Here is a 13,498-nt window from a genome sequence, read left to right on the forward strand (position 1 = left end):
GCTTGGCTTCGGACGTCCCTTCGTGCAGCTCGAGGAACTTCTCCCAAAGTTCCTTTGCTGAGTCGTAGTTCCCAATCTTGTTGACTTCTTGAGGCGGAAGAACGCTTAGCAGATGGTATTCTGCTTTGCCATTCGCCACGAAGTCGGCCTACTCCTTTTTCGTCCAATTAGATTTCTCCTTACCTTCCGGTGCTATAAAACCAAATTCCATTGTAAGCATTAATTCAAAATCGATGGTAAAGAATACCTGCATCAGCTTTTTCCAAGAGGCGAAATCCCCTTCGAATTTCGGTGGGTGGATGTTTGGTCCGGCCATCTCGTTGCTTCGTTCGGTGGTTAGTCCTCCTGAAGCCCCTTGGCTCTGATACCACTTGTAGGACCATTGCGGCCGGCTAGAAGGGAGGTTGAATAGCCCTGTAAAACAAAAACAAAAGCACCCTTCTCGAATTCTTAAATTAACACTTGTAAATTGAAGTAAGCAGAAAGTAAATCAGAAAAACAAGGCACCGGATTTGACTTGGTTACAACCAAGGAGGTTGTTAATCCAAGGAATGTCGTACTAGTATCTCCTTCGGGCGGAGAAACCTCTTATAGTAGTGAAAGCACAAAATAAAGAAGCTAATCTAAAACTGAAGCGTACAAGCGTTGGAAATGAATTGCTCTGAGTTGTTTAAAAAACTTCTGGACAAAGGCTATATTTATAGCCTTGGTCGGGGTGCCCTGAGGGTTCCAGGCATCCTGGGGGGATAAAATTTTATCCCCCAACGTTCAGATCGAGTTTTGACTCGATCTGTTAAAAAGTCAACTCCGGGCGCCCTGGTACATTCCGACCGCCCCGGAGGGGTTCGGGCGCCCTGGTCAGTTCCGGGTGCCCGGACCCAAAAGTCAACTCCGGTTGACTTATTCGGTTCGGGTCCTCTGCTCCGGCTTTGGTCGCCTCAGTCCGGGTCTTCAACTCCGGATCCGCTCACTTGGGTGATCTCCGACATCCGGAAAAGGGCTCACCCGAACTCAACTTCCAGTCTTCTCGAGTGGGCTTCCGCTCGGGCTTCTCGTCCCTCGGAATTGTCGTGTGTTTCCTTCTCATTCGTTGACATACTCATCCACAGTCTTCGTCCCTCGGACGCACCGCATGTCGTCCTTCTCACTAGCTGTGTCTCTTGCTCCTCAAGCAGTCTTCTGCTCCGGCTTTCATCCCTTGGAACCACCGCACGCTTCCTTCTCGTCCGCCGGTGTACTCTTCCGCAGCGCCTAGTCCCTCGGACGCACCGCGTGTTGTCCTTCTCGCTAGCTGCGTCTTCCACTCGACTACCTGTGCTCCTAAGCTCCTGCACACTTAGACACAAGGTTAGAAACACATAGGACCTAACTTAATTTGTTGATCACACCAAAACAACCTTGGGGTTCCAACAGCTTGCAGATATGGATATCTCTCTTCATCAACCTACTCCATTATATTGTGATATCATCAGAGTACTATTCAAATTACTTGCAATTCAATTTTTTATGAGTAGACGAAACAATTGGAATTGATTATCACATTACTTGTCATCATCTTCATCTTAGCACCATCACGTTGTCATTTATTCTAAGTTATATATTATTGATATGTTTAGTAAGGCACATTTCGCTTCACGCTTTTATTTCTTATCTAATAAATTCTCAATACTTCTAATTACAGTATCGTAAGTTTGAAAGGAAATATTAGATTATTATTATTATTATTATTATTATTATTATTATTATTATTATTAAGCTTATCTATTTATTAGTTATTAAGAATAGATTAATCTTATTTAAAATTAATCATTAAAAAATAGTGTACAATCTTATTATTTTATCGGGATATATATATATATATACTTTTGATATCCTGCGCGCCCGCACAATGCGCGACTATGCGCACGCAGGATATCACTGATTTTTGTTTTTTTTTTATTTTTTGAATTAAAAAAATAATTAAAAATTTTTATTTCTAGGGTTCAGGCTTTGGGTTATAGTATCAAAGCTATTTTTATATATATATTTTACCTCTAGGGTTCAGGCTTTGGGTTATAGTATCAAAGTTATTTTTTTTAGATTTTACCTCTAAGGTTCAGGCTTCCCAATTAGGTTATAGTGTTTGGTTTTTTAAAAAAAAAATTAAATTAATTTAAGTATTTATTGAGTATTGTAATATGTTGAGGGGATATATTAATGTATTAAAAATCTATATAAGGAAATGTTAACTTTTTTAATTTAAAATATTAAAAAAAAAATTTAAAAAAAAAAGCTATTTATTGATCTCCGTGCGACGCGCACAGTCGCGTCACGCAGGAGATCAAAACTATATAATAATAATAATAATAATAACATTCGTGTGATGATTATAAAAGAAAGCGACCTGTTTTGAATTTTAACTAAAATTTATTAATACATAATTTGTCATTGTATTTAAATCGGCAATTTACCAAAGGGCGCACGTGGAAATCTAAATTTACCAAAAGGCGTACACTACTTTGATATTTACCAAAGAGCGCTTTTTTTAAATGTATTTCCTATTTTACCCTCCTGATAATTTGACTTTTGCTACTGTTTTTCTTTTCTTCACTATATTTCTCTCTCTTCTCTCTCTTCAGAAGATAGGAATAACATTAGTCAAATTTTAATCACATTTTAATACATTTGAAGAAGCCAAAATAAATAATGGACACCATATTTGGACTCCTTGCTAGAAATCCACAGGAACTGAAATGGGTGCAATCGGAGTTTTCTAGGTCGATCAGTGGGTTTCGGTCAAAACCCACTGATGGACCTAGAGAGCTCCGGTTGCACTGATTTCAGTTTCTATGGATTTCTAAAATTGCAAAGAGTTCAAATATGGTGTACATTATTTATTTTGACTTTTTATAGATGTTAACAAGCAAAATCAAAGAATCGGCATAAAAGCCCACGTTGGGCCTGATATGGAATCATATCAGGCCCAATGTGGGCTTTTTTGTCGATTCTTTAATTTTACTTGTTAACATCTATAAAAAGTCAAAATAAATAATGGACATCATATTTGAACTCCTTGCAATTTTAGAAATCCATAGAAACTTAAATGGGTGCAATCGGAGCTCTCTAGGTCCATCAGTGGGTTTTGACCGAAATCCACTGATCGACCTAGAAAGCTCCGATTGCACCCATTTCAGTTTCTATGAATTTCTAAAATTGCAAGGAGTTAAAATATGATGTCCATTATTATTTTTGGTACTCCTAGTGGTGAACCAGAGGTTTTGAAAACCCTAAATCTCTCTTTATTTCTTTTTTTTATTTTTTTATTTTTTGTTGTTACTAGGCCTGATATATCCCATATCAGGCCCACATTGGACCTGATATGAAGAGATATTAGGCCCAACGTGGGCATGATATCTTTTCATATTAGGCCTAAAGAAAAAAAAAGAAAGAGAGATTTAGGGTTTTTCAAAATCTATGGTCCACCACTAGGAATTCCAAAAATAATAATGGACACCATATTTGGACTCCTTGCAATTTTAGAAATCCACAGGAACTGAAATGAGTGCAATCGGAGCTTTCTAAGTCGATTAGTGGGTTTCGGTCAAAACCCACTCATGGTCCTAGAGAGCTCCGATTGCACTCATTTCAGTTTCTATGGATTTCTAAAATTGCAAGGAGTTCAAATATGGTGTCCATTATTTATTTTGGTTTTTTATAGATATTAACAAGTAAAATTAAAGAATCGACAAAAAAGTCCACATTGGGCCTGATATTGACTCAAATCAGGCTCAACGTGGGCCTGATATGGAATGATATCAGGCCCACTTTGGGCCTGATATGATTCCATATCAGGACCAACGTGGGCTTTTATGCCGATTCTCTGATTTTGCTTGTTAATATCTATAAAAAAAAGTCAAAATAAATAATGAACATCATATTTGAACTCCTTGCAATTTTAGAAATCTATAGAAACTGAAATAAGTGCAATCGGAGCTATCTAGGTCCATCAGTGGGTTTTGACTGAAACTCACTGATCGACCTAGAAAGCTCCGATTGCGCCCATTTCAGTTCCTGTGGATTTCTAAAATTGCAAGGAGTCCAAATATGGTGTCCATTATTTATTTTGGCTTCTTCAAATGTATTAAAATGTGATTAAAAATTGACTAATGTTATTCCTATCTTCTGCCGAGAGAGAAGAGAGAGAAATATAGTGAAGAAAAGAAAAATAGTATAAAAAGTCAAATTATCAGGAGGGTAAAATAGGAAATGTATTTTAAAAAGTGCGTTCTTTGGTAAATATCAAAGTAATATATGTCTTTTGGTAAATTTAGATTTTTATGTGCACCGTTTGGTAAATTGTCGTATTTAAATTAGAAAAAAAATAAAAGTAGAATAATTAATTTATAATTATATTTAAATGAACTTTATAAATTTGTTCGATGATCTGATAAAAAACTTAAAAAATATTAAGAGAATACGTGAGATGTTAGAAACTTAGAGATATATGTACGGCCTATAAATAAATATTATATATTAATCGAGAAAAAAATCAAAAAGACTCAATTAGTAATTATAAAAGAAGATAATTTATAACTAGTTGATTTATTTAATGAGATAAATAATTAATTGTTAATATTATTGTTCGCTTTTTAAAACATACATATTAAAACTAACTAAATTATCACATCATTCACACGTGGTATCTAAAAGTTAATTTTAAATATTTTAAAATTAATTTAGAATATAATATTCTAAATTAAATATTATAATTTAATATTATAGTTTCCTTATAATATTTTTGTCTCCACGCTCTAGTTCCATATTTTTTTGACAAGGGACACAGGGATAGATCACATTAAATTGTGATCAAAAGGTAGCGATAATTGATTGTAATTTTTTCTGGTTCATTATCCTTCAAATTATAATTTAGATCGAAACGGAAAATAAAAAGCTGCCCATTGATCATAGGTGGTGGATAAATGATCAAGTTACTGGCCATCAAGTGGGAGTAACCTCCGACCATCCATCCTAATTCAAATTATAATCTAGAAGACATAAATTCAAAAAAAATCACAATTAATTAGGACCGAATCATCATCCTATCCAATCATAATTCCATATGATCTATTCAAAATATGAAAAAGTCACAATCCAACCAAATTCAATGGGGATTGAGGTTAGTAATCCACTACCAAAATAAAATAATAATAATAATAATAATAATAATATATATAATTAAAATCTAATTAATCTAAACCTAATTAAACTTGATAAATTTATTTTGTAACTTTCTTTTTAAGTTATTTTTTAATGGATTTAGAAATCTAATTATATTGGTTATCCGATTTTATGAGTGAGCTGGTTCTAATAAGATAAAAATTGGTCAAATATTTGTTACTTTATTTTAGTTTTTTATTCTAAATGTTCGCTCAATTTATAATTCATATTTGTTAAATTTATTGTTAACTTGAATTTTTTTTCCTACCCTAATTTATGTACTAATATATTATTTTCAGGGCCACCTGAATCACAAATTTAGCATAACTCGTTTATAATTTTTTTCCTAGTAAGCTTGTCGTAAGTCAAACAAGTCTGTCGTAAGTTAATCCAAGTCCGCAATGGGCCAACCCACTCAGGTCAGCCCATCTTAATCTAATTTTAATGGGTTGATAAAATTTTAATTCAATCTATTTAAATATTTTAATAGGATGAATTAATCTAACAGATCTAAACTAAATTAACGGTTATAAATATGATTACTATCAGGGCTATTTTGATATTTTTAAACTTCTGAGGAAATATTTAAAAAAATTGTTTGGGAGCGGGGGCAAGAGTACCTTCGGGCCCCACGTCGGACCCACGCAGCTTCCTCCTATTCAGAGCGGTGTGGCGTTGGCACTCCAAGCTGCTCTGTTTCTTCACGCCCCCTAAAGATCCAAATCGACGATCGATCCTGCGACCATGTAGGCTTCCACCAGATCGAAGACCAAATTGGAAGGCTAACAGAAGTCTATAGGCGGATCGAAGGATCTCGGAGTTCGTAAGTCTTTCTAAATCCGGTGCTTGTTTATTTCCCTTCGATTTTTCTTTTCGATCCTTCCATTTCATTGGGAATCTTACTACTTCTTCTCAAGGTAATACTTTTAGTGTGATTGAAGTCCTTTTGCACACGCTTGCTAATTTGATTTTGGTTAAAGTGGAGAATTCGTCGTCGTCAGATTGCTGTTTCCAAACTAGGGAAGAAGATATTTGTTTTTCTGGATAAGATCAAACAAATGACTCAGCTTTGTCTTTATCGTGGTCTCTTTCTAAGCTAGGATCATCTGTTTTGGAAGCAATATAATTAGGGATATGGTTATCAGTATCCTAGGGTTTTAGCTGGCATGGCGGTCATTGGGGATCTCTTGCAATGTGAATATTGAGTTTTATTTTTCCCATCTCTTTTTCTTGAATTTTGAAGCTTTAGAATTGATTGTAGGACAATCGTTTAGGGTCATTTTTCATGGAGCGTGTTCTTCAAGCTTGCGTTTACGTCCTCTTTGTTGATTTCCATTTCATATCCTTACCAAGCAAGTTTTTATAGGCCGCAGAATCCTGGTCCGTCTTTTCACTGATTCTGTACTCTTGACTGTTATAGTTAAATTCAATTGCTTGCATCCCTATCGATTGCAGTTTGTGGTACCGAAGTGCAACAGCTCGTTGTGATAATTTGTGGTGCTTATTTTTCCGTAGTTAATTTAATTTCTGACTTTTGTCTTGCCGCTGATATTTTTCTCTTTTGCGAATGAAGACAATACTGAGTTTCTGTCATATATTTCTTTGTGTGTGTGTATATATTCCACTCAGTTTAATCCTTCAGCAGTTCACCATTGTATAAACCACCTTCCTCCTCCGCATCGAATACTATAACTCTGGCACAATATTTGCTTCGTTGGATATACCTCAATATTCTATTAATATCAAAGTTTGTTTTTGCGAAGCAAACCTCTGGTTGAGTAGTCTGATCCTTTTTAGGCTGTTTCTTTACACTGCATTTGCTGCTTGGTTATGGTTCAAAACATTTGAATGGGTGTGTACTTATTTTATTTTATTTTTTCATGTTGTTCAAAGTTCAACCATAGTCTTAGATGGAATCTAACCCTCTCACACTAACATGCATACCTTTGTAGTATCTTCAGTCATATCCTAATGCCTGTCTATGTTTTTTTTAGCTTAATAAGGAGGATGGGTGTGGAAAAACAAAAGAAATTCCTCACAGTTGCACCTTTCAAGTGTGTTTGGTGCGAGGAACTGAGGTTTAGGGAAGCAGGGCGTGGTTGCATAGCCTTTGAAGCATTTGCTCAAAATGATGTCACCTTGGTTTTCAGGGCACAAGCAGGGAGTCAACATTATCATTACAAAATGGATAATAATCCTAACTATACCATCATTTTGGGAAGCCATAGAAATCGAAGGTTAAAGATCGAAGCAAGTGGAAAGACTGTGGTTGATGTTGCTGGAGTAGGTTTGTGTACCTCTTCAGCATTCCAGAGTTATTGGATCAGCATATATGATGGCTTGATTAGTATTGGCAAGGGGAAATATCCTTTTCAAAACCTTATCTTCGAATGGCTTGATTCAGAACCTAAATTTAATGTTCAGTATATTGGTCTTAGTAGCTGGGATAAGCATGTGGGTTACAGAAATATCAGTATACTGCCCATGCAATCACATAACAATGCCATTTGGAGCCACATTGACTACAAAGTTTATGAAGGGGAGGATGATGAGTGTGATGTGATGGAGGAATTGAATCACAGCTTAGAAAAGCAAGGACTGGTTAACTTTCTGGAGAACTGGGATTTATCTGATCTAATGTTTGTTGTTGGTCCAGAAAGAAAGGTTGTTCCTGCACATAAGGTCATTCTATGTGCTACTGGAGTCTTCTCAGAATTAACCGATGAAAATGTTATAGAACTACCTTTAACATCATATCCTGTTCTGCATGCCTTTCTGGAGTTCATCTATGCTGGACAGACACAGGTCAGTCATACAGGATATTTAGGAAATATATTTTGTATTTTTTTTTCCTTTTGATAACATTCTTTGTAGTTTTAAAATTTTTTTCCCCCCAATTTACCTAGATTTCAGAATGTGAACTTGCCCCTCTATGGGATTTAAGTGTCCAATTTAAAGTTTCAGAATTAGATAAACAATGTGAAGAAATTATGAAGGGTTTTGAGATAAGCAATAAGATTTTGGATTCTGGCAATACTGTGAAAATCACAAATCTGAGCTCCCACATTCAACAATTCAGCACCTTTCCTCATGAAGTTCCTCTTGATGTGGGAAAGCTAAAACATTTCCTTGATACTGGTGAACACAGTGATGTAAACCTACATATTGAAGGTCATGGCCTTGTTGCTCGGTCACACAAACTCGTGCTTAGTCTATGGAGTTCGCCATTTGCAAAGGTATGTTTGTGCTTTGACCATTCTTGACTGATAGTTACAACAATTATCCACAGTGAGGTATCCTGTATTCATTCAGCCATTTGAGTTATTGGTTACATATTTATATAGCATTTGAACCAATCACTTCAATATAAATTAACTGTTTTTGTGGCAGATGTTCACTAATGGAATGGTTGAAACCAGTTCATCAGATATATATTTGAAGGATATTTCTTCTGAAGCTTTTTTAGTCATGCTTCAGTTTATGTACACTGGGATACTTGACATGGACATATTAGAGACTAGTCCCATTCTAATTCTGCTGCTACTTCTTGCCGACCAATTTGGTGTTACTGTTCTTCAGCAAGAATGCTGCAAACGTGTCATAGAATGTCTTTCAGAGGTAGTTTACCTTATCTTTCTTATGTAGTTGTACATTTATTTTGTATATTTATTTTTCCCTTTCAAGTTAGTTTTCAAATGAAGGCAAAAAGAGAGCAGAATATGAAACAAGTTGGTGGTTTATTTGAAAATTAAAAACAATGTGGTAGTTCTAATGTTTCAGATCAATGAAGTTCGTTAAATCAGTTATTGTTTGGAAACTGGGAACTTGAAGATTATATTTGACCAATAAATTTCACTTTGTGCTGATCAAATGAAATTGTAGTTACGTCTTGTGCTCTTTTGGAACTAATTTAAATATATGCAATCCTAGCAATGTCTAGAACTGGCTATACTGGGCATGTCTTATTGGCAAAGGTATCAGTGAATCAATAGTAGTAAGTGCCAGAATCTCTAAAAGATTATTGGGCATGTTTGATAGTATATGAATTAAGGACATGGTATCCAGTCATCATGAAAAGCAAAATTTATGGATTTAGTAAAATTGTACCGTGGGGTTTCCCTACTCTATTGTAAGTTAGTAGTTCAGCAAGCATAATTGAGTTGAAGAGTAATGCTATAGTGATCGTCCTTTTCGGAAGCATCAGCATAAGCATCCTAGATTAACATCATGCACCTGTTTGATTCATGCACATAGCCCAAGGATCTTGGTGGTGTGGGATATCACCGATGAGGTCAATTCTATTAGCTCACTGCAGAAAATGCAAGATCTTAATCAGCTTGTATACATATTATTGTGCAGGGCTGGTGTCATACAACTGGAACAAGCTCTTCAAGACTTATTTCTGTTTTGCAAATTTAATGGACAAGGCCTCAGAAGATTTTGGAGAAATTGCTAGATAATTGAGACTAACCAATCAAAGTTTGTTGCAGGATATAGTTTGTACCGTTCTGCAAGCAGTTTCATCAGTCCAATCATATAAACTGCTTGAAGAAACATGCAAGAGGAACTTTGCAATGCACTTTGATTACTGTACTACTGCGAGCACTGATTTTGTCTTGTTTGATGAGGCGACCTTTAGGGATATTCTTCAGGTATGTTATGTTTCGATATATTAACATGTGTCTTAAGTTCTAAACCTGCTGTCTACTTTAGGTTGCATTCATTTTTATGTTTTATATTGGATGTTGCCATGAGTTCTCTAATATAAGAGCTTCATTTCTCAATGGTAAAGCAATACTTTGTCAACACAATCTTCCAAGTGATTATCCTGATCATGAACATCATGCCTTTCTATCTACTAATGTAAAGCATCTAGCCATTCTAGTAATATCAGCTTCTCCATCATTTTGATCTCTAGCGCAATTTATAATGAATCACATTCAGTGTAGGTTTGACCTAAACTTTGCTTATGATTAGAGTTAGCCAAATCTTTGTTTATATCGTTAAACTAAGATATCTAGAGCACCTGGCAGATAGTTGCCTGAAACAACCTGAGCGCTGTGAATTTGAACACCGTCAGAGACCCTTCCATTTGTATTGTAAGTTATGGATACATCTTCAGTTGTTGTATATCTTACATCGAATCAGTTGCATTGTTTTGACAGTGGTTAAAAGAGATTCAATGTAGTGCAATCTGAATAGCTAGTGATGGTAAAAATGATATGGTTTTTTAATACCTAGGAATTCTTTACCTGGAGAGAAATTATAGAAAGGGATCCTTATCATTTTTGTGATGCTCTTTTCAGCATCCCGATATGACTGTAACTTCAGAAGACAAGGTTTTGGATGCTATACTACTTTGGTGCACACAAGCCTGTGAAGTATGTGGCTGGGCTACAGTTGATGAACTAATGAGTTCTTCCACACCTGAACAAAGTTTTGGAGACAGGCTTCGTTCACTTGAGTCTCTGCTACGTTTTGTGCGTTTCCCATTGATGTCGTTGCTTTTACTTGAGAAGGTACGCTCCACCAAGTCGTGAAGAATAAATTTGAATAGTTGTTCTTGTGAGCTATGGGGTTATTTAATTTCAACGGTACACTATAATGTTCGCAGCTGGCAGATAGCGGTCTTAGCAAGCACATTCCTATATTTCATCAGCTGGTGAGTTATTCGTGAGTCTACCAGAATTTATTCCATGGTTTTAATTCTCAAAGAAGTTTAATGTCTTTATGATTCAAAAGGTGAATGAAGCGATCACAGGAGTGAAGCTACCAGAACTCAGTCACAAGTGAGTTATCTCATCTAGACCTTGTACTCGAAGTGCAACTCCTCTAGCAATTAAATTTATGTGGTTTTTGTATCAGTGTGAGATTTCAGCACAGACGATCAAGTTACAAAGAGCTTCAATACATCTGTGATGGCGACAGAAACGGTGTAATATATTTTACTGGGACATCATACGGGAAGCACCCGTGGGTAAATCCTGTTTTAGCTAAGGTGAGCTTTCAAACTCAACGATACGCTACCCATATCCCTGTTATATGTGTATGCATGTCGCTTTGACTCATTTCTTTATTTAATGTCCCAGAAAGTAACTGTAACAGCCAGCAGCCCTGCTTCTAGGTACACAGACCCAAAGGCATTGGTATCGAGGGCGTATCAGGTAACTTATAGGCACACATGAGGCAATTCTTCAAAGTTGGATCTGCTGTAACTAAGTCGTTTACTGGTATTCCATAGGCCACCTCGTTTGCTGGACCTCGGTTTGAAGGCGGTCAAAGTTGCTCATGGTGGATGGTAGATATCGGTGAAAATCATCAGGTACTCATGTTCAATGATCATGCTCCTTTTTCGTAACTCTTAAAGTATACTTTTGTACTAATTTAATACATATCTCTCGTAGTCTTAAATGTTTTTATATTTTGAACTTGTGTTGCATGTGTTGAAACATGTATAGAGATAAACACTATAATCTCTGTAACGGCAAATGAAAAACTGTTTAACTTTCTTAAAGTTACGCCGTGTTTATGGCCATGTTTACTCTGAGGAGATGGAAGTACTTCAAGAAGATACTGAAATAGTTTGGAGGTGGATGGTGGATAACTAAACAGAGTCTATTCCATCATTAACCCTTTTAAACATTTTTACGCGCATCATAGGGAGAAGGAACTAGTGAGAGAACTTGTTAATGTGGCTTCATTGGCATGTTTGATTGATGTCACCATCTTGTTTATGCTTCGACTTGGTTCTTACTGCTCTTCAATGTCGATGCAAAAATTATTCACATGAAAAATTCAAACTTTTGATTATTGTTCGTCTCATTGTCTCCCCGCTCTGCCTTCGCAGCTGATGTGCAATTATTATAGTGTGAGGCAAGATGGCTCCTCGACGTACATGAGGTCCTGGGCTTTTCAGGTAAATGGTTTTATTCCACTACCTCTAATTCGATACCTTTCTTCTGTAATTGCTTCGTTAGGGTGAATGCAAAGGCGAAATCACTGACTATGTTACAACCAGGGATCCATGGATGGTGAAAACTGGACTAATCTAAGAATTCACGATGACGACCAAACAATTTGCCGATCTGGCCAGTTTGCATCATGGCCAATAACTGGTTCTATGGCACTTCTTCCATTTAGGTTCTTTCGAGTCATTTTAAGGGGCCCTTCATCAGGTGATGCAAACGTTTGGAACTTCTGCATCTGCTTCATTGAGTTGTATGGCTATTTCATCTGAAGAGAGCAGATTTGGATCATCATGTCATATGAATAATGTATGAAGGGGACAGATGGTTTTGATGGATGGATGAATAATCTAAGTTTCTCTGTTTGATCAATAGTAACATTGTTTCTGCATAACATTATTCACTAGGTTGTGGGATGTAGATAGTTCTTACAAAGTCAATAAGCCACTCTTAAACAATGATGTTAAAAATAGTGTAGGCTGGGGATGAATAATCTAAGTTTCTCTGTTTGTTCAAATGATAACACTGTTGTGCATAACATGTTTCACTAGGTTATGATATGTAAATAGTTTTTACATTGGTGGTGGCCAGTGAAAATTTGTATAGGGTCGAGTCAATCACCTTTTATATTAGCTGGTTTGAAGAATTTGATACTAGGATTATCAAAGGAAAAACAACATAAATAGTTCTTACAAAGTATTAAAAATAGTATAGGAAAAAAATAAAATAGGAGTTATTTTAATTATAATTTTTGAAATCCAAATTAGACTAAATTAATAGAGTTGTAAATGAATTAAATTTTCATGAGTAAGTTTGGTATTTAATTTAGTAAGAATTTATTTATGTTCAATACATACAAGGTCAATTCAATAAATAAATTTAAATAATTTATTAAATTAAATAAATAAATTTGAATATATATATATATATATTCAATTCGTTAATGTTCATAGATATTATAAATAGATACTGTAAATTGCTTGTGAATAATGTTTATAAATTAAACATATAAAATTTATGAACCAAGTTATCAATAAACTCTTATTAACCTAATAAATAAATAAATTTTTAAAATGAATAAACTTCTATTATCAAATTCAATATTGAATCAAATAAATTTTTATTATCAAGCTCAGTAATAATGGGAACAAATTTTAAAATATAAAAATTTAAAATAATCAAATAAGTTTGAATTAAAAGTTTGATAACATTTAAATGAACTATCTTCAAATTAAACTTAACCAAACTCAAGTTATTAAAAAGAAATTAAATCAAACTTGAGCAACTATTCATTTTAGACTCGACTAACTTAATTCGATTACTTTATCAAATAAGTT

General features: G+C 35.1%; 1 protein-coding gene across 4 annotated transcripts; it reads left to right on the forward strand.

The window, feature by feature from the left end:
- Nucleotides 1-5,861: 5,861 nt before the first annotated feature.
- Nucleotides 5,862-12,684, forward strand: LOC122031187 (BTB/POZ domain-containing protein At2g30600-like). Of its 4 annotated transcripts, none has more exons than XM_042590324.1 (13): nucleotides 5,862-6,019; nucleotides 7,191-8,001; nucleotides 8,103-8,432; nucleotides 8,587-8,814; nucleotides 9,687-9,848; nucleotides 10,503-10,715; nucleotides 10,811-10,858; nucleotides 10,939-10,985; nucleotides 11,062-11,194; nucleotides 11,286-11,360; nucleotides 11,438-11,518; nucleotides 12,044-12,112; nucleotides 12,215-12,684. In XM_042590324.1, the coding sequence occupies exons 2-13, from the start codon at nucleotides 7,204-7,206 to the stop codon at nucleotides 12,431-12,433; spliced, it is 2,403 nt and encodes an 800-aa protein (XP_042446258.1). In that variant the 5' UTR covers nucleotides 5,862-6,019; nucleotides 7,191-7,203; the 3' UTR covers nucleotides 12,434-12,684. The 4 variants fall into 4 exon arrangements, with proteins under 4 accessions (XP_042446258.1, XP_042446257.1, XP_042446256.1 ...); XM_042590323.1 differs by having other exon boundaries at nucleotides 6,016-6,113; XM_042590322.1 differs by lacking the exon at nucleotides 5,862-6,019 and adding an exon at nucleotides 6,327-6,390.
- Nucleotides 12,685-13,498: the final 814 nt, after the last annotated feature.

The sequence above is a fragment of the Zingiber officinale genome, chromosome 11A, assembly GCF_018446385.1.
Source record: "Zingiber officinale cultivar Zhangliang chromosome 11A, Zo_v1.1, whole genome shotgun sequence".
NCBI lineage: Eukaryota > Viridiplantae > Streptophyta > Magnoliopsida > Zingiberales > Zingiberaceae > Zingiber > Zingiber officinale.

Excerpts from the sequence above, each read along its gene's own strand:
- LOC122031187 (XM_042590324.1), top strand. The coding sequence starts at position 7,204 with ATGGGTGTGGAAAAACAAAAGAAATTCCTCACAGTTGCACCTTTCAAG. Across the intron at positions 10,716-10,810 it reads CGTTGCTTTTACTTGAGAAG|CTGGCAGATAGCGGTCTTAG; the intron begins GTACGCTCCACC and ends TAATGTTCGCAG. Across the intron at positions 10,986-11,061 it reads CTACCAGAACTCAGTCACAA|TGTGAGATTTCAGCACAGAC; the intron begins GTGAGTTATCTC and ends TTTTTGTATCAG.